Raw genomic sequence first — 20,359 nt, forward strand, 5'->3', positions numbered from 1 at the left:
AGACCAACTCAGCTGCCAGCAAAAGCAGGTGCTCTCCCCCTACCAGTGCTCCAGAGGAAATAATTTAGTGAGTATTCACAGCTCTTTTTACAAATTAATATATTATGAGCATTTTAGTTATATTTGTATAGTTTTCTCAAAGGACAAAGGCATTTAAAAATAAGTTTTTAAGGCTGTTATTTTAAATAATTGCAGGAGTTGAACAGTCTGACGCAATTACCATATTAATTTAAAAGCAAAATTTACACAGCCTATGACAGCAACTTTCAAAAGATATTGTTTTTTTTAACAGCTGTGTAGTTTAATCTGAAGAAATTACAATGTATTTTTTAATGCACAAGTTATGACAGCAAAGTAATCTATATAAATATGAAATGTATTTGACTTTAAATGTTATGCCATAAAACAGCCTTTGTAGAACACAAATTTTAAATAAATCATTTCTTTTGGCAAAGTAACCTGCAATTTAATCTCTAAAAGAATAAATATACCACTAATGTTTTCCACAGAAAGAGTTGCTACTCTAATTAATTCAAGATGTGTCTCTAATAAGATTTCAAAAGAAAATCAGAAACAGATTTTTCTCAGAGGTAGTACTGTGGACAAGTTAAGAGATTTTTATTTTCATTAGAAACATTTGTCCCAGGTAGAGTTACAGATTTGTACTATATAGCATGGAAATACCAAATCTGAAAGCATTATAATAATATTATTAGAAGCATAGCAATTTTTAGTGTTTCAGATGTATACTTTCTTTTTGGTTATAACTTACAGTATGTTACATTTTATTAAGTAACTGTTATTCAGTTCTGAGTTTAGAGTGACTAATATGGCTAACTTTTTTTTTTTTTTTCTTTTTCTGTGGAGGGGAATGGAAAACCTGATGTTTGTCTGCTGCTCCTGTAAAGTTATCTGGACTTTACTTGTAACAATCCTAGGCTATGCCAGCAGCTTGCCTGTGAGTGATGATTCTATTTGCACAGCAGAGGAACTTGCTAAGTACAGCATAATCTTCACAGGGAAATGGAGTCAGACTGCCTTCCCTAAGCAGTACCCACTTTACAGGCCCCCAGCACAGTGGTCATCCATGCTAGGTAAGTGAAGTATTTATAGTTTTAAGAACAGATAAATCTCTTGACCTCTGTGATCTTTTTTCTTCTTCATAGTCACATTTAAGATAGTTAATGAAAATGGAAAAAAAAATAGCCAAGGCTATGAAGAATGAAATGTAGGAATTGAAGTATCCAGAATATTTTCAAAAAGCTGCAAATGTTTTCAATTGACTTCTGTTTTCAGTTGGCTGCAGCTGAAATAAGCAGTGATAAGCCAAATGTTTTAGTGTTCACTCATTTTGATGCATTTTTTTTTAACCTTAGAAATAAAACAGAAATTGAAGAAGGGCAATTTAAACCAGACTTTTATGTCATGCCATGTATTCACTCAAATAGGTGTTACTCATAGTTCTGACTACAGCATGTGGAAAAAAAATGAATATGCCAGCAATGGTGTGCGTGATTTTGCTGAAAAGGGTGAAGCATGGGTATTGATGAAAGAAATAGAAGAAGCTGGAGAGAAAATTCAGAGTGTACATGGAATCTTCTCGGCTCCTGCTATTTCCAGTGGCACAGGACAAACCTCTACTGAATTAGAAGTGCATCCAAGACATCCCTTAGTAAGTAAAAGTACATACTAATTGAAAAAGCTTGTTTTATGTCACTGGGACCCAAAATTAAATGTTTGAGTCTGTACTTGTAGGAATAACATAATGCCAAGAGTCACTAAAAATGATGTCACATTGCAAAGAGCACTGTACAGGTTCTATACAGCAGAAGAGCATAAAGGCATTTCTTTCAAATGTTTTCAGTTAAAATTACTATAAACATGACTGGAACATTTCAAAAGAAATGATGCAATCCTGACAGATCATTTTGTTCCATTAGGTTTCGTTTGTTGTGCGGATTGTCCCAAGCCCTGACTGGTTTGTGGGTATTGACAGCCTAAATCTCTGTGAAGGAGACCACTGGATGGAAGAAGTATCAGTAGATTTATTTCCATACGATGCTGGAACTGATAGTGGTTTCACATTTTCCTCCCCAAACTTTGCCACTATTCCCCAGGACACAGTTACAGAGGTAGGTGTATATGCACAGCTTAGCACTTCATAGCTATGTGTTTTGAGCCCTCCCTTTAAAAGATAACTATTCTATGACTACACCACAGACACTTGTGAAGGTGCTTTCAGTATTTGAGAGTGCTGGTTCTTGCAATATATGGATTTATTACATAGCTGATAATCCTACTGCTTTTGTTTATTTTCTCTACCTTTCAAATTTATTAGGCAAGAGTAGATGGTTCATAAAAATGTGGGTCTACATTTAAGTATTTTCTGTAAAGGCTCACTAGATGTTTTTTAACAATTCTTAAGACACCATGGAAATAAAAACATTCACAGAAGTTCTGGCATTACTAATTATGTATCTAAACAGGAAAATTCTTAATAATGAATAATGATGTGGGGAGGAGTTTTCTCTTATAAGCATTGCTGAAATCTGAAACTGTTACATTTGAGGGGCTGGAGCTTCATCACTACTACAGTGACCTCACTTCCCACATCTTTTGCTCACATGACACCCTATATGCCTCATACTTTTGTCATTTATGGATGGTGGTGAACAAACGATTTTGGTTGAAATGTTTTGAGCACTAAAAACATTCTGTTCATCTTTTCTTTATGGTCAGGTTTTGTACAGCCAAATGCTGTGCTAATGAGTAAAGAGAAAAGGAACAGAAGAGCTGGAAAAGAATACATTTGGCCTCCTACATCCATATGACAGCCGCTGTAGCATACCTAAAATTATTTAACACTTTTGTATTCTTCCACATCTTCCTGTCAAACCATTCCACCCATTACTGTTTTCAGTACCTCCCACCACAGTCCTCTGTACAAAGGTTGGCACAATTCATTATCCCCAGTCTCAAAGCATTAAACATAAAATTTCTGGGATTATCAGTAGGAGTTGTGTGAACTGATGTTCATAGAAACTGTATAATGTATATGCATTTTGTTTGCCAGAAAATATTAGCATGATGTGTAAACATGCTTTTATGGTTATCTTCTTACTAATACGTTGTAGTTTCTTTAAGGTTCCCCTTCTTATTTTACAGATCACTTGTTCCTCCCCAAGTCACCCAGCAAACTCATTTTATTACCCCAAACTCAAATTTTTGCCACCTATTGCTCAAGTAACTTTGATGAAAATAAAGAAAAGCCAGCCAGGACTTCCTCCACCTTATATTGCTGTTCCAGCTAAAACCAATGAAATAATAGACTCCGTCTCAGGTAAGTGATAAGTATTTTGATATGGTCGATTCTGTATTGCCATTCACTCAGGAAATATGTGGAAGTCTGGCTGGTGATACGGATGAAATAGGTGATTAGGCACAATATTGTCCTGTCTGCATAGGAGAAGTTTCCAGACTCACACATGGGGAATAAAACAAGGCAGTTGACATAAAAGAGAATCCCTGAGAGAACACAGGAAGAATCATGTATATGAGTTGTGGTACTAAGGTTTGGGTTTTATCCACAGTAAGGGCTACTCAAGCTTTAGTATGAGCATAGATCAGTGACTTTTATGAGAAATAAATGCCACTTGATAAGGATCAGACTTCCAAATTCTTCACAGCTTTGAAGTAAATATTCAACCTTAAGTTTTCACGTGATGATGGAGGAAAAGAACTATTATCGTTGTCTCTTTCCGGGTCAGACTTCTTGATAGTTGTGTGCAATAAGAACTGATTTGGGCATGTTTGTGATAGAAACATATGCTGACAACAAAAATAATGGGTTTTTGTTTTTTTTTTTTCATTACAAATAATAGTTAATAATCTGATTTAGGTAGGAGACATGCACACTACTTACTCTAGTCAGTCTTAAGGATAATTTGCATCAAATCTCCAAATTAACAAATATAGAATTAACATAATATTTGCTCTAAGGAAAAGATAGCAGTTTGACAGTGTCCACAGAGATTTTCTTTACACTTTTCTAGTGAGTTTTTACAAAGTCTAAGAGGAATGGTTAAGAATTAAAAGACTGACATCCTAAGTACTATTTGTGAGACAGCAATAGTCTAAATCCCCAATGTATTCATGGAAGAGCTACCATATTCCTAGAGCTTCTTCAGAATCTCTGCAGAACAGTTTCCTCTAGCTCTGTGGTCAAGTCCCCACAATCACTAAAATAAGGCTCATTCACTACACAGCTGATAATGAATGATTGAAACAATAATAAATGCATTTATCTGTCAATTTATAGTGCTTTAATGTATTTCTGTTAGTAAACAAGACATATTTGCAGTGAGTGCTACATATCTGATTTTCAGTCATGTGTCTTTCCTACAACATTTGAAAGGAATATTTAGCCCTCTTTTAGGATACATATTTAAAGGGTGGTATTAAAAAAAAAAATAAAAAAAATTAATCATATATTCCCACTATTGTACATTAACCAGTAAATCAGTCTATTTAAAAGCATTCCCAAACAAAAAGGAGAGAGGTAATTACCAGAGATCAAACTCTCCCTCATTCCTATATTTCTAGAGGGAATGAAGGATCACAACAGAAGGGGTGAGCTCCACTGTAATACAGAAAATTTTATCAGAGGTCACATATATAGTATGGTATTTAAAGCTGGTTTTGTGCACACCTGTGTTACCCACAAATGCTGTAATACACAGTTTTGATGCAATTTCCTGTGACAAGCAGTATTCTTATTTAATCAGCTAAGGAATAGTCACCTGTATATTTATGAGAGAGATTTTCCAATGGGAGTATACATTATGAAAAGTACTGTAGAGTTTCTGACTTCTCTTCTTGCAGTAAATTAGAACTATATTGAACCCTTTTAGTATTAAAAAACTTTTAGCAATAAAAAGCATCTAGTGGCAAAAAAACACTTTTGGCAAAGGGAACTGTAATGTACATTCCAAACAATTGTAAGATGATGTAATCATTTAAAAAACGCCACTTCTGAAACAAAATGGAACAACAGGGAACTGGAATTAAATATGAACAACTGTAGGAACAATATCTATCTGCAAAGAAATATATATATATACACCTAAATACACCAGAGAAATGCTTTAATCCCAGTGTTTTTGTTAAGCCATGTGAAGGCAAATGAGTTATAAAAATGACTGTAATTTTTTTAATGCAATACTTTGAATTCAATTATTTTAGGCATAGTATTTTTTGATAGGAACTCCATATTTTCAATTCAATAGGTAATATGCTGCACTGATGATCCAATACTTTACACAGTCTCCAGACTGCAATAATAATAATATTAGTGTTAATGAGTTTAGGAGCTGAAAAATCAACATTTTTATTTATGAGACAACACATGGATTTTATTAATATCACATGCATTTTTGTATAAAAAAGGACACTATTTAACCACCATTCTTTAATGCTTTACCAGTTATATACATGCCTTAACCCTGAGTTTATGTCAAGTTACCTTTTTATTGTGCATTTTGCAGAAACACCACTGGACTGTGAGGTTTCACAATGGTCTTCCTGGGGTCTCTGCAGAGGTGTCTGCAGAAAAACAGGGACCAAGATCAGAACCCGATTTGTATTACTTCAGCCTGCAAATAATGGAATGCCTTGTCCGAATCTGGATGAAGAAACAGGATGTGAACCAGAGAATTGTGTCTGAAATAAAGAAAAGAGAATAATTTAGATTATTTAAAAGTAGGCTATGTTTAACTAAATCTAAGCTACACGTCAGCCAATGTTCCTTATAAATCAGATATGCTGCACTATTTTGCTGAAAAGGTGTATTAGGCTGGTTTTGAAACCTGTTGTTTAATACCAGGATTTTGGGGGTTTAAATTCCTGAGGTTTAGTATGACAACTGGACTCGATCATTGACAAACCAAAAAACCCCAAATAAATCCTTGCTATAAATATACTGTAAGTTCTTGGAGTACCCTCTAGTGGCAGAAAAGGAGACATTTGGAAATGTCATACTTCACACATGTAAAAATCTTTCAACCACAAAATCTAAACTAATAATGGTCTTAAATATTGTAATTTGTTGATTTAAAGCTATTTATACCTAGAAGTTAATTTTTTTCTCTAAATTATGTTTTTATAATTTATTAGCATTTTTGTCATCTTTCTAAACATGTTTAACATGCATTTATTCAGAAACTACTTACATAAATCAGTGATCAGGTGTTTGCAGTATGGTTAAAACAGTAGTATAACTGAGTAAACTTATCTTGAGACTTATGAATACATGAAAATGTCTTTTTCTGTCTTTCTGAAAAGTGAGAAGAATATCTGTCATGAGGACACTCAGCAAAACAAGTTGCTAGAAAAAACGCAGAAGCGTGGATACTAGTATAAAACCTCTTAAATTAATTAGATGTGTTAGCTGAGATTTAAAACCTGACTCACTGTTGATGTGTGACCCTCAAAGTGACACACAAACTCATGTGTGACTATGTCAAAGTTAACACTGCTAACCATAATGTAAATGATATCTTTGTCTTTATATATGCAGTAAATGTGTCCATATTACTTTATATGTGTTGGCTGCTGTTTGTCATCCTAAAGGTTTAATTGATAAGGTTTCTTTATGTTTTAATATTATCTAAAACTGAGGTATACACAGATAGAAGAAAACAGTGTCAGAAAGAGTTCCTCACTGCACGTTGTAATATAATAGCTCAGATAATAGCTATGAAACTAATGTAATGTATGGCTTATAAACAGCTGTGGATACCAACTAAAGAAAAAAATTCAGAATAACACTGTTCAATACAACATGTTTGCAGTCAGCTCCCAAAACTTCTACAGCACACTCTTACAGCACAGATATTGAACAGGAGAGCTGATTTCAGTACGTTATTTTTGGAATGTGCCCAATATCAGAAAATTTATTATGGAATTAAATGAGCACACTGTATTCTCTGTAGGGCCGGAACATGAAAAATGTTCTCTCATTTTTTTTTTTTTTTCCAGGACATAAATCTTACAAAGACACTAAGAAATTTGAAATTTTATCAGACTATCAGTTGGTCCTGCAAATACTGATAAATGTGCAGTGGTTAGAACCCAGCAGAGGATTTTCTACATCTTGCATTCTTCAGATTCCCACTGCTTGTTTTTCAAAACTGTTTCATTTGCTCTTTTTATTATACCTATTGTTTTCAGGTTCACTTTTTCTCATTCTAGAGTGAAAATAGTGTTAGTACACTATCATATTTTGTGTTTAATTTCTCCACCTTTTCAATTTTTTTTCCTTCTTTTTATATCAGTTTTTACCCATTCTATATTTTCTTCTTTGATAAACTTGTTTACTATATAGTTGCACAGTTATTACCATCTCAGAAAACATAACCTTATATTGAAGTATATATTTAAATATTCTATGAGGACAGGAACTAATTTCAAATGGTGGATCAATGAATGATAAACTAAATTCAATAAAGTTAAAATTAGATGCAAGTTTAAATTATGACTTAGGGAAAACATACCTACAAAACACAAGGTATCCTTGAAATTTTCCTGGAAGTTCTCTAAACACTACTGTTTTGCTTCACTTGCCCAGAACAACTAAGGTCTAGGTCCAGTAGAAAAGTATCTTCCACTGTAATTGTATACATGACCCAAATCTAGGATTTCAGTCCTACAAGACAGATTTGATAGTGGAGCAGCCCCAGTGCTCGCTCAAACTCCTGAAGCCATAAGATCCCCAAAGGAAACTGAAGGAGAAGGGATGAAAGGGGGAGATGGACTAGAAAGGTAAGTGAATATGTAGAAGGCAAATAACCTTCAGGACACTCCAGTTAGTGATAAATAATTTTTCTATTTGAGTGTTTACACACATGAATATTCACTGTGGGTCCTTCAAGCAGAAGTTTCCTACCTTTTTTTTTTTTGAAGCAGTGATTTCAGGAGACCTTGGTAAATACGGGATTCTTTAAGGATGCCCTTGTGGCCATATAATGTTTAGCCTTAAGTATAGTTCCAGGAACTCACTCACTTTGCAAACACCAAGGATGGAGACATTTCTTGGCAAGACTGTGGATACAGGGACTTCTAGTGAAGCACGTCCTAATGATGGAGCACATTTCTCATAGCATACCTTTATTAAGCTGATTACTGAGGCGCATGATCCCTGTGTGGCTGTCACTAGGCCTTCATAGTTTTTACTTTTAGCACACTCTTGGATTTGTCTTAAAAATTTTGGGACGCTTAAGAGACACAGAGAAGGTTTTCCTTTTCTTCCTTTTCTCTTAAATCCAGTGTTACAGATGGCTGGCAGTCAACATGCTGTGGTCCTATGAGTTTCAGGGAAGGAAATAGGTAAATTAATTTCTGGATTAAACTAATCTCAGAAGATGCTTTAGAAGGAAAGTTGAATTTGTAAAGACAATTTTTATTTTATTTTATTTTATTTTTTAGCAAGGATGCTTTGTAGGAGGAATCAGCTTTGATGCTTTGGCAGATATTCCTGCAGAATGGAAGACACAGTTAAAGGTAAGTGTAGCAGCAAAAACCAATCACCACAGGCTTAACTGTAGTCCTACAAAAATTAACACCAAATACAATTTCCGTAGTGGAATAGGATACCTCATTACTGAAAAGAACTTGTCCAGTACCTTAAGGAATTTAAACACACGTAGTTGTGAACACATGAAAGCTGTTCCTATTGCCTCTTCTGTAAATGTTGGCTGTGTGAGCTGTAGGTGGACTAAAGGAGAGTGCAGACACTCTGTTCTACCAAATACAGTCACTCAAACTATTCCATGACAATATTTAACATGCATAGAAAATAAATGTAACACCTAATACAGCAATTCTGAACTCATCTGAATCCTGTTTAATGGGAAGTAGTACATAGAAGTGGTGTCTGTGATAATTTGCAGGTACCGTGAAAGATGCAGATTAATAAGCTCTCAATATGCAGCATGACAACCTCATCTCCTGGAGGCTGACTTATATTTCTTTGTTTGAAGTCCAGGAGCCCTACTATGTCAGCATTTGCTAGCCAAAAGTACACAAGTAATATGTCTGTCCTAACTGGTCTGGGCAGAGTGAAGGATAAAGTGGCATCCTCTTGTACATCTTATGTTCTACTATTGGAACAGTGAATTCTGGAAACCTCAATTAGTCAATGCAAAACTACAAGGATGATTGCTTAAGTGGCTCACTATCTGCAGGTGAACCTATACTTACTGCAGGTATAGTATGGCATGAGAATTTATGCCGGTGCACATCAGTCAAGATTTCCCTGTGGTTAAGGGGTAAGAGTCCAATTATATTATGAGATTCTGTATAATCTAAAATTATTTCTGATAGATAAATTTTAAAATAGTAGCGAGGTTCAAATATCACCCTTGAGACTCGTAGGGGTTCAGTAGCCATGAGGTGCAATTTATATCCCTCTGTCCCCAGCCACATGAAGTCAAAGAATAAGAAGGAATGTTTAAGGAATGAAGTCTCCACATCTGACAATCTCTATCAGTATGAGTATGTTGTATTCTGTAGGTGAAGTAATTCTTGTGCTAGAACTTCTGTGAAGGTACTTCATGCTGTGAAATGGGGTGAACTGATGAAGGTTGTAAGCCTGTGCCAGGGCTAGACAAAGACTTTTTTTAATGACACAACTTCACAGAGAGCAGGTATATTGAAGGGTAATAAACATGAATCAGTCCTTTTGCAGAGGTGAAATAATCCAGCAGGAACTACCATCTTGATATCTTGGATATTTGGGTTACAGATACTGAGAATGAGTTGCTGCCCACCCATCTTCCTTGATATTAGGAAAATAAGTGTTCTTGTGCTAAGGTGAAGCCAATTCTACAGATATTAGTGCTACCAGTATTCATCTCTTGCCAAAGTAGCTTCTCAGAAGGGCCGCTCAGAAATGGGTAGGAAACCAACATAGTTTTATTTCCTAGTATAAGTATAACCAAATAACAATAAATGCAAATGGGACATTTAATGAGGCAATTGAAAGAAAAATCCAGAGGAAGTGTGAGAACAATATGAGAAAGGGCTAGTCATGATCCTTTGGTGTTTGGCATAGCGTTGAGAATACAGCTTACAGACTCATAGAATGTTTTGGGTTGGAAGGGAACTTTAAAGGTCGCCTAGTCCAACCCCCTTGCAGTGAGCAGGGTCTTCAACTAGAACAGATTGCTCTGAGCCCTGTTCAACCTTATCTTGAAGTTTTCCAGGGATGGGGCTTCTACCACCTCTCTGGGCAACCTGTGCTAGTGTTTTGCCACCCTCACTGTAAAAAATTTTTTCCTTATATCTGTTCTAAATCTACCTGTTTTAGTTTGAAACCATTACCCTCTCACAACAGGTCCTGCTAAAGAGATTGTCCCCATCTTTTTTATGCAGCTAGGCATTTGACAGCTATATAAAAACAAAATACAAAACAAAATCCAGCTTCCACTTTTTCAGGCAAATTAAAGGCTGGTAAAATTCCAGCAAGGAAGTGTTGTTTTCCCTGTCTTTGGCACTGCATAGCACATGTACAGCATGGGTTTGTGCAGTACAAGTTGTTTATGTCCCATACCCTGAAGTGAAGATGGCAGAACCCTGAAGTGAACTGAGAGATTCGTAAAAGACACATTCAAGGGCATCTCTAAACAGTTTTATCTGCAAATGCCAGGTGCTGCTGAGGAGCATGGCAGAGCTGGGGAGAGTCAGTGATCAAACCCCAGAGCAAGCAACAGGTGAGCAGTGAGCTTCTGAAGGGGAAAATGAGATCAAAGATAGGTCTTCCCTGCTGGAAAATGACCATGTACTTTCTCACATTGGGACCAGCCTTTCAGACATAGTTTATAGGATGAAACACTTGAGTGGTAAATGAGTTCATCATCAGACATAAAGATTGATCTATATTAGTACAAAGAGTAAAAATAAAAACCTCAGTCATTGTTTGACTTACACTTTGACTTCCTGTAGAGAAGTTTTTATTATGAAGTATCTAAGAAAAATACATTCTTATGTAAAAAAATCTTTTCCAGAAAATGTTAATTTTGTTATTTTTTCCTTCAGTATCATATTCATTAGTGTTTCCAATTGTTTGGTTTTTAAAGTTGTTTTTTTTTTTTTTACTTTCTTCATATTTCTTGCAGCCCTTTTATGTAGTCCCTGTGGGTTTGGTACAGGTGTACAGAGATGTTAAATGATTTAGGCTGGAAATTACAAGATTTCTTAAAAAAAGAAGAGTGGATCTCTAGAATGATCATGCAGCATAAAAGTGAAATATAAGCTCACAAATTCATTTATATTGAAAACTGAGCAATTTACGGAAAGAGATACTCAATGTGGTTGCTTACAGTAATCTAGGAAACTGATCTCAAGTACCTGAGAGGTCCTTTCCAGTTTCATGTTCTTCTATGTGTATGAAATAAAATTTTCATCTAGATGCTGGGAAAGAAGAAAGCTTTTACAAGTTATCTTTTTCATGTTATCTCATGCTGCAGAACGTACTGTGGTTATTTATAAATGTGTAACCACCAGCTGCCTTTTCTCACAGGTTTTTTTTCTCTTTCAAAAACACTGATAAGCAGCAAACAGGGAGCAACCACAGGACTACGCACATTTGTAAACACTTATCTTCAAAAGCAGTACAACGGGGATACGTAAAAACCATGAAAACCCAATTAATAGGATTTCTTATGAACTTTTGGTTTTCTTTTTCTCTTGCTTTGTATTTTCACATTGGAGAAAGAGAAGAGAAATGTATAATTGAAGACATTCCCAGCGACACACTGGTAATGGGTAGGTACCTGTCAATGCTATATGATGATCTAACCTGTGTAATAATAAAGATAGATTATAATATGTAAATCTGTGATTGATGAATGTGGTAAAACCATGGTGATAGGAAATAGGGGACACTAAAAATAACTCCCTGCAGCAGGGGCTAGTCATAATGTCCTTTGTGTATATACACCACACAAAGAAATGCAGGTTTCCAAGGCTTAATTGCCTAAACAAAGTAAAACAGTGTCTTCTAATTCTACAGCACTGAACTGCTGCTTCAATGTGTGCTTTGTACATTCTGACTGATATACTCATTCATGCCAGAATTTCTCTAACATGGTTTTCCCCACATGAATGGAAGAGATATTTTTTTGATTGATACCAGTCTGAAAAGAATCAATTCAAGATGTACTAAAGTTCTATTTCACCTGGGATACCACAAGCACATTAAATTAATCTACAAGACTGTAATGTAAGATTGAAAGAGGATAGTAAAAAATAATAGATAATATTTTTTATAAATAATGTGATAAATATGAAAGACATTCCTGAAAAATGTAATTTGGATACAGCACATTTGTGGTTTTGGAGGTCTCAGCATGTCTTCTGTATGCTGATCTTGCCAGAGCATTAGGAATAATCAGCCATTGTTAATCAACCATTTTTGTAGTATTCTAGAACATTTTCTAGTGCAGTAAAAATTTATTACATTTCACACTGCTATAAAGTGCCCATGGAACAATTTTAATGGTAGGCACATGAAATATATATACTGTTTTATTGTTAGTCATTTATCTTTATATTTTTGCTGAAAAAACAATAAAGAGATTTACTATTAAGCTATGTTTTATTTAATAGATTTTTATCTATGTTTTTATTCAGGGAATTACAAAGTACAACGCTGGGATATACATAAACGAGAATTTCTTGAATCTGCTCCTGGTTTGGGAATATTTGTGACTGTTACAACTCCTTCTGCTGACGTAATTATGCTTCATGGATGTTTCTGTAGGATTTATGAGTTGATTTTTGGCACTGGCAGGCAGCACAATAGACACTTTGGGGGAAAAGTAAACCTACAGTCTAGAAGCTAGTTCAATATTTTGGTGCTGAAAGGTGTAAGCAACTTGTGATTTCTATCAAAGTAAATAGAAATGACAGTATTTGATAACGATTTAATGATGTCAGGAGGTTAATGGATTACTTTCTCTATCCAATTCATAATACTGTTTTTTGGTCTTTTTATTGATATTTATATTGTACATACCCAACTTACATAATATCTAAATTACAGATACTATTGTCAAAACTCTATGGGCCACAAGGAACATTTTCTTTTACATCCTATCTCTCTGGGGAGCATATTATCTGTTTACAGTCTAACTCCACAAGACTGGTGGCATTTGCAGGAAGTAAATTGGTAAGTATTGGTAAATATTCTTTGTTGTAATAGTATCAGTTGTTTACAAACTGCATGAATTACAAACTAGATTAGAAGTTAGAGTAATTTCTAGCATGTAATTCAATATTTCCTAGTGATTAAAGAAAACAAACCTATAATTATGAAGCGGAAGAGTTAAAAGGCTCTTCTGATGTTTAAGAAGTCAGATTAAAAAGGTAAGACTAATAACTATAGAAGGATTTAAATGAGAAACATTCTGACAAGTAAGAGCAACTATTTCATTCAAAAAGATAGATATGTAAGATTTACTAACATAAATCCTTGCCATAAAGATATTCCTTATCTTCAGTAACTTAGATTGAATTCCTAAAGAAAATTTAATGTGTAGTTTTGGAAAGGTAATCAAATTAAGAATATATCAGCATACTCAATATTGTCTATTATGAATAAAGCTGGTCTTAATGTAGACTTTGAAGAAAAAAAAAAAAAGGAAGCCATTAGCTGTGATCTCATTACTCTAATCTGTTACAACAAACTTTTTCATAAACACTGTTTTGAAAATTTTGTCTATATGCCTTTTCTCAAAATATAGTTGAACAGGTGAGAATTACTCTTTAGTGGTGCTTTTGTTTATTTTCTAATTGACTGCAAAATTTAGATAGCCAGCTAGATATAAACATCTCGTAAATGTGTTAAGTGAGGTAGGCCACATTTCATCCTAGATGTATGGTTTGGAAACATGTAGATGACACAAAACCAGGAAGAGTTAGCTGTACTGGAGTGGGACTGTTACACTGAAATAAGTAGGTGTTTTTATAGACTGACATATGGAAATTAGTGGAAATTTAACTATACACATTACAAAAGTATTTATGTTCTAATAATAAAAAAAAATCTGTGGAGCTCTTCATTTGTTGAGGGTAAGGGTGACAAAGCATTGTAAATAAAAATATGATTATATAAATAATAATGATTATCAATAAAATGATAAATGATAAAGGGTAAAATATGACCCATGTTGGTCATAGTTCACTACACACATCAAGGACGTGATTCTAAGGAGATTTTTATCTAGGACTGATGGAGCTGTATTTACATCATTTTACACGATGCCTGCACCAAGTACAATTCTGATCATCCCATTTAAAAGAAGTGAAGAGGTCCAGAGGAGAACATTAACAGTACATTTATTAAATAGAGTGGTTTGTTTAGCTTAAATACACAGAAGCAAAAAAAAGGAAAATATTGCTTCGTATATCTGCAGAAATAAAGATCAAAAAAGGAAAAAAATTCTTTAGCTAAGTTAAATCTCTCAGTGGTCTTTTGTAAGAACCAGCTGCAGCAGCAGTTATCTGAACTGCTTCAGGCCAAAGTTAAATAAATTAATGGACGAAGGGTACCCTAAGGTTGTGAGATAGATTTCTAGATATTCAGTTAACTAACTCTAAGGGAGCTGAAAGAAGATGTGAGCTTCATTTCTAATTGATGTCTGAGTAGACCAAACTTTTATCATGGTAATATCAAACTTCTACCATGGTAATACCAAACTCCAGGATTTCTGCAGATTATCTGTTTGACTAAAAGTTTTTTATTTTCTCTTAGGTACAAACTGGCTTCTAGGAGAATTTATCCTATTTGTTTTAGTAAAACTTTTCATTAATCTCAAAATAAGTTGCATAATATTGCATGTTGCTTTCTCCTCTTTCCTTTCTATGGATTTATTGTTTCGCAGGTTTGGGGCATTTTTGCTATACCTCACAGAATATCTCACAGGATTTTGGGAGGTATTTCATACCAGGTACACCACGTATGGAGAACAAAAAAAAGACACCTTATGGATGGTTCTGCTTCAATATCTACGATAAAATCAAAATAATGTTTCAGCTGGTCTCCTGCCAGTCTTATACTCCTAACTGTTCGTGGAGGACACCTAGAAGTGCATCTATAAAAAGCTGCCTGCACTACTACTAAAAAGTGTCATTTCTGCAATATTAGGACTGAATATAAAATGCATTGAGCAGTCCTAACCATGCTCATTTTTTAAACTGTTGTGGACAAAGAATAGAAAAGATTTTCATGGTAGTTGAATCAATACTAGCATAAAATAATGTCCTAACAGTAGTGTAGATTTAAAATTTTTGTAATTAATTAAAAAATAAAGCAATTAAAACTATTTTCCTGTAATGAGCTCAAAGGGAAATTATCCACTGATTCTTTTATTTAAGGAAGTTTGAAAACATGAGACACAGTAATGAAAATATTTTTTTTTATCTTCAGCGTATCCATTTGGACATTAGAGTTGGAGAACATTTTTTTGATGAATCTGTTGTTCAAGCCAAAGACAAAGTGAATGAAGTTACCTTAAGACTAGAACATCTAATTGAGGAAATTCGTCACGTATCCAAGGAACAAAACTATGAAAGAGTATGTATGTTTCCTAATGGAAATGTTAAAAATATTATACATAGTCTTATTGATTTATAAAGTGTTATGAGGTTTATTATTTAATTGCACTTTTATTTTTAACTAACTCATAAAAATCTATTGGTATTTAACCAAAATAACCTGTATTATCTTGCAAAATATTTTTAAGATGGAACATAAAAAGTAATTAATCCCTGTGAACTCATGGTTACAGCAACGGGTGTTATTTTAAAGCAGGAATTTCCAAGCATAGTTTTCTTGGTCAGATTCAGTAACAGCAGCTGAGCAGGTGGCAGGTACCATTGCTGGTGTTGTTGCCAGCTGTTGTTTCCAGCTGTTGTTTCCATGCTGGTGTGTGTGCATTAACTTTATCGGAGTGGGTAAGGAAAAGTGTATTATTTATGTATCTCCACGGGGTAATAAACAAAGCCCTCCCTCAAACAAGTGTGCACTCATTGTCTCCACTTTTCTATGTGTATGGAGGCAGTCAGACTGAAATATAGAAGCTAGTTACCTAGAAAAGAAATTTGGCTGCCAAAAGGTTCTTGACTGCGATATGGAAGTGACTGTAATCCTAAAAAGGCTGAAGCCTGTACTAATGGAATGTATTGAACACAATATGCATTTTGTGAACAAGGGGAAGCTCTGTTTGCCTTCCTGCTTCAGGACAGTTTGTCTCCTTCTCAGTTTTGATTTGTAAAGATACCTATCTTAGGGATGAGAACAAACTTTCATTTTTATCAACATGAAAAAAGTGTTTGTTTGTTACCATGCAGAAGTGGGATGCCTGCCTAGTCACCTGGATAGCAGCACAGAACATACATTTGCCAAAAGGTAATAATTATGCTTTTTTTTTTTTCTTTAGGAACGTGAAGAAAAATTTCGGAAGACAAGTGAAGAAACCAACAGCAATATTTTGTGGTGGGCTATTGTACAAACAGTAATTCTCATCTCCATTGGAATCTGGCAAATGAAATCTCTCAGAGATTTCTTTATATCTAAGAAACTTGTTTAAGTCTTATAAAGCAAATGCACAGATTGAAAAATTGCCATGTAAGATCTAACATCCGAAGAAACCCTGCATCTGTGAGGAAATTGGTTGCATATAGCTTTCAAGCTTCTCTCATCTTCTACTCTGACTCTTACTCTAAAGTCTGATTTCTCCATCTACATCACAACCTCTGGCAACGCTTTACATTTCACCTCTTGAACCCTGTCTTTTATCAGACTTTTTCCCTCTATAGATGTAAAGCTAAATCTAGAAGAAGGTCTCAGTGACTAAGGCAGCATTTCAAGTTAGGATTTTAAAATCTAAAACAGGAATCTAAAAAAAGTCTCCTTATATGTTAAGTTCTCTACTTGCTTAGTAATCTTATTCGGTACTACCACAACAATTCACCATTTCAGCCTGACAGGGGTTCAGAGAGCAGGCAGGGATATAAATGTATTCTCTGCAGTGGTTAATTTGGTGAAAGCATCTTGAACTCAATTTGTGTATCTGTAACATCTAGATTTTCCTCAAATATAATTATGACTATTTTCTTTTAAAATATTCAAAGTTTTAAGTGACAGTGGAGCCCATCCTTAAGATTACCATCAGTAGTTGCACCAATTACCATAGAAGAGGGAGATCCAGACAGACAATTTGGAACTGTCCTTACTTTTTATTTCCAGATCAGCCCTAAATATTCGGCTATAAAGTTGAGATTAGATGCCTCCCACAAGTTGTTTATATACATTTTAATCTTTATAGAGTATGCCAAATTAAACGAAACTACAGGTTTCTTGATAATCACTGAGTTTGTGTCTATATATTTTATTTTGAGCTATTCTTACACTAAATTCTTCAGACTGTTTGTATGCTGGAGAATTATTTTTATATTGATTCAGAAAATATAACATGACTGACTAGAAAAACTTACTAGATTTTGAACTTGGAGAAGTTTCTAGATAACACTGTGATAGTAGAGTGTTGTGGTTTGGCTTCCTACTTCGTCTTTCCAATCCCTTCACTAGTCCCAAAGGTAGTGAAAGCTGAAATATCTGTAGACCAATTATTGTTTTAAAGGCACTGCTTGCCTTTTTTTTTTTTTTTCCTCCTATCTTCTCACCTTTCCTTTCCATTAGCAAGGAAATTACATTGCCCTTTAAGTTCACTTACATTTACAGTACGGGAATGAAAATACAGCTGTGAGTATGTGAGAATCCATAAATTTGATACAAAGTAGAGACAAAAAGCAAGGCTCTAAAGGCCAAATAAATCAAAATAAAATCTCATAAAGCTACTCACTGAGGTGTGTCCTATATTTAAAAATTCAGAGACTTCAGAGCTGTCACTTGAAATGCCCAGTAAATAAGTGTTATTAAATTCATCTTTACAGAGCACTCACAACATGTCTTGTAATAACATCTTTCATGGTAGAAAAGAAGGAAAGATGTGTTACAACCATACAGTACATGAGGTGCAAGAAGAAAATTTAATAAAGGGTTGTTACGAGGTGGTGGTTCAGACTTTAGCTGGTATTTAATGTAAGGCTCTGTTGTGATTTAACCCCAGCCAGCAGCTATGCACCACACAGTCACTTGCCTACTTCTCCCCCATCCCAGTAGGATGTGACAAAAATTAGAAGAAGCAAAAGTAAAATTTATGGGTTGAGATAAGAATGGTTTAATAACTAAACTAAAATATGATGACAATGATAATTTAAAAATACAGTAACAACAATAACAGTTGTAATAAAAAGGTGTGCAACAAAAAGAGAGAGAAAAAAGACCCAAGAAAAGACAAAGGATGCACAATGCTGTTGCTCAGCACCCGCTGACCAATACCCAAGCACTAACCCACCCCTCCCAGCCGACTCCCTGAAGTGCTGGAGTTATACCCCCAGCCCTGAACGAGGGTTGGCATAGGGATGATGTCCACAACCAGGCCAGAAGGACCCTCCTGGTTGTTTTTCAGATAGGGTCTGGTGGGAACTGGTGAGGAGATCACCACCAGGTGCCCCCACCTTCCACATTAACTTGGAGGCAGGGCAAGAAGCCAACTACATAAGAACTGACTCTGCTTGCAGTGGGGCTGGGAGGTTTGCTTGCAGAGTAGATTTGCTGTGTGGGGATTCTGGTTGTCTGAAGGGCTTCCCAACTGTGTATAAGAAGCAGAGCTCCTAGGATGGCAGAGAGAAAGACAAGTGCCTACTGCATTATTGGACTTGTGGCCTGGCTAATTCCATCTCCCATGGCTTGGATCTTTGGTCAGCTTGCTCCCTTCTTCACATCCTATAGAGTGAGTGTATTGAGATATTTCTCCCTTTGGTGGTTTGGCACCTTAGATCTCTGGTATATGATGTAAGAGCAGAGGGAGGAATTTGGCTGTTGGTTTGCCTGTTAATAATAATATCCTTCTTTGCTGGGCACGCAGTCAGCAGAAGACTCCCTCCAGCAACACTGAGCATTATGTTCTACATTGTGAAATATCCCTGTGGATTGTTCAGATCAGCTGTCCTGGTTGTGCTTCCTCCCAGCTTCTTGAGCACCTGCTTGCTGCCAGAGCATGGGAAACTGAAAAATCATTAACTTAGGATAAGTGCTACTTAGGAAAAACTAAAACATTGATGCGTTACTAATATTATTCTCACACTAAATTCAAAACACAGCACTATGCCAGCTACCAGGAAGGAAATTGTCTATCCCAGCTGAAACCAGGACAGACTCTTAATGACATCCCAGTGACAAACTTAACACATCTCACTTACCATACACTTAAGCTTTTAAACCAAGACGACAGGCCCCATGTCAGAACTGACAAAGGACATGATTAAGTTCCTCTATATTAACTGGGTCTATACTCAAACCAGCACTGAGACTTGGAGCCTTGACTATAGCTTGAGAGTGCTTCATTCTTTATCTATAATAATTAAATATCTTTGCTTTGATGAAATGTTTTCAGTCTCCTTCAGATTTTTAATTAACTTTATAAAGCAGAAGCTGAATCATAGCTCTTCTGGGAAGTACTTTGGGGGCAGTATATTTTATGAAGTTAAAAGCTGGAGATTTGTCCTGTGCAGTCCATGGCTCTGTCATTCCCAGAGCTACAGCCTGCACTGCAATTAGGTCTGTAAGGAAATTTTCTCCTAAAATTTTCAAGGGAAATTAGCAAGGTCTGGGGGTTGTTTGTTTTTGTTTGTTTTTTTTTTTTTTTTCCTGTCTAAGAAATGAAAATCAAAACTTTGTTTACTCTTTTTTCCTCACCAAAAGAAGCAGCAACAAACCCATGACAGTAAATAAATAACCTTCTGAGGTGGCGGCATTGAAAAAGAGTGAAAAGTTGCCACCATTTCACACCCAGGTGCTGTCCTGACTGCAGCCCCCGTTTCATGGCTGCCCCTGTGAGGTGGGAAGACGGCGCTCCTGGCGAAGCACCTGCCCACAGCCCTGGTGGCTGGTCTGGGGAGGGGAGCAGGAAATCTCTCAGAGAGGATCCTCTGCATGGGCACCTCTGCAGTTTGGCAGTGAAAGGCCAGAAAAAATCCTTTATTTGGGGGTGTGTGGGTCAAACTCTGCTGCCCTCAGGGCCTCTCCGGTGGGGGTGCCGCACTCCTCCCCTGAGAGCCCGCCAGCGCCTTGGGCTGGGGAACATGGCAGAGGGAGGCCTGTAGGCCTCGCCCGGGGCTGGCAGGGAGGGTCAGTGCTTGCCTCAGCCACCCGCGCCCTGGCAGGCCCTCCTGCCCC

The 20,359-nt window shown here is 35.8% G+C and overlaps 2 protein-coding genes across 2 annotated transcripts; both read left to right on the plus strand.

Moving 5' to 3' along the window:
• The first annotated feature begins 871 nt into the window (after positions 1-871).
• SPON2 (spondin 2, extracellular matrix protein) lies at positions 872-6,014 on the plus strand. Its single transcript, XM_008946811.1, has 5 exons — positions 872-1,094; positions 1,449-1,672; positions 1,941-2,132; positions 3,166-3,340; positions 5,544-6,014. Exons 1-5 carry the CDS (start codon positions 872-874, stop codon positions 5,720-5,722), a joined length of 993 nt encoding a protein of 330 aa, XP_008945059.1. The 3' UTR covers positions 5,723-6,014.
• A 5,676-nt stretch (positions 6,015-11,690) lies between these two features.
• LOC103779191 (transmembrane emp24 domain-containing protein 11-like) lies at positions 11,691-16,646 on the plus strand. Its single transcript, XM_008946812.1, has 5 exons — positions 11,691-11,820; positions 12,688-12,788; positions 13,100-13,225; positions 15,485-15,631; positions 16,497-16,646. Exons 1-5 carry the CDS (start codon positions 11,691-11,693, stop codon positions 16,644-16,646), a joined length of 654 nt encoding a protein of 217 aa, XP_008945060.1.
• Positions 16,647-20,359: the final 3,713 nt, after the last annotated feature.

The sequence above is a fragment of the Merops nubicus genome, unplaced genomic scaffold (genome assembly GCF_000691845.1).
Source record: "Merops nubicus isolate BGI_N331 unplaced genomic scaffold, ASM69184v1 scaffold4899, whole genome shotgun sequence".
Lineage (NCBI taxonomy): Eukaryota > Metazoa > Chordata > Aves > Coraciiformes > Meropidae > Merops > Merops nubicus.

Coding starts and splice junctions, on each gene's coding strand:
- LOC103779191 (XM_008946812.1), top strand. CDS start 11,691: ATGAAAACCCAATTAATAGGATTTCTTATGAACTTTTGGTTTTCTTTT. Junction 11,821..12,687: donor CAGCGACACACTGGTAATGG/GTAGGTACCTGT, acceptor GTTTTTATTCAG/GGAATTACAAAGTACAACGC. Junction 15,632..16,496: donor AGGAACAAAACTATGAAAGA/GTATGTATGTTT, acceptor TTTTTTCTTTAG/GAACGTGAAGAAAAATTTCG.
- SPON2 (XM_008946811.1), top strand. CDS start 872: ATGGAAAACCTGATGTTTGTCTGCTGCTCCTGTAAAGTTATCTGGACT. Junction 1,673..1,940: donor TGCATCCAAGACATCCCTTA/GTAAGTAAAAGT, acceptor TTGTTCCATTAG/GTTTCGTTTGTTGTGCGGAT. Junction 2,133..3,165: donor CCCAGGACACAGTTACAGAG/GTAGGTGTATAT, acceptor CTTATTTTACAG/ATCACTTGTTCCTCCCCAAG.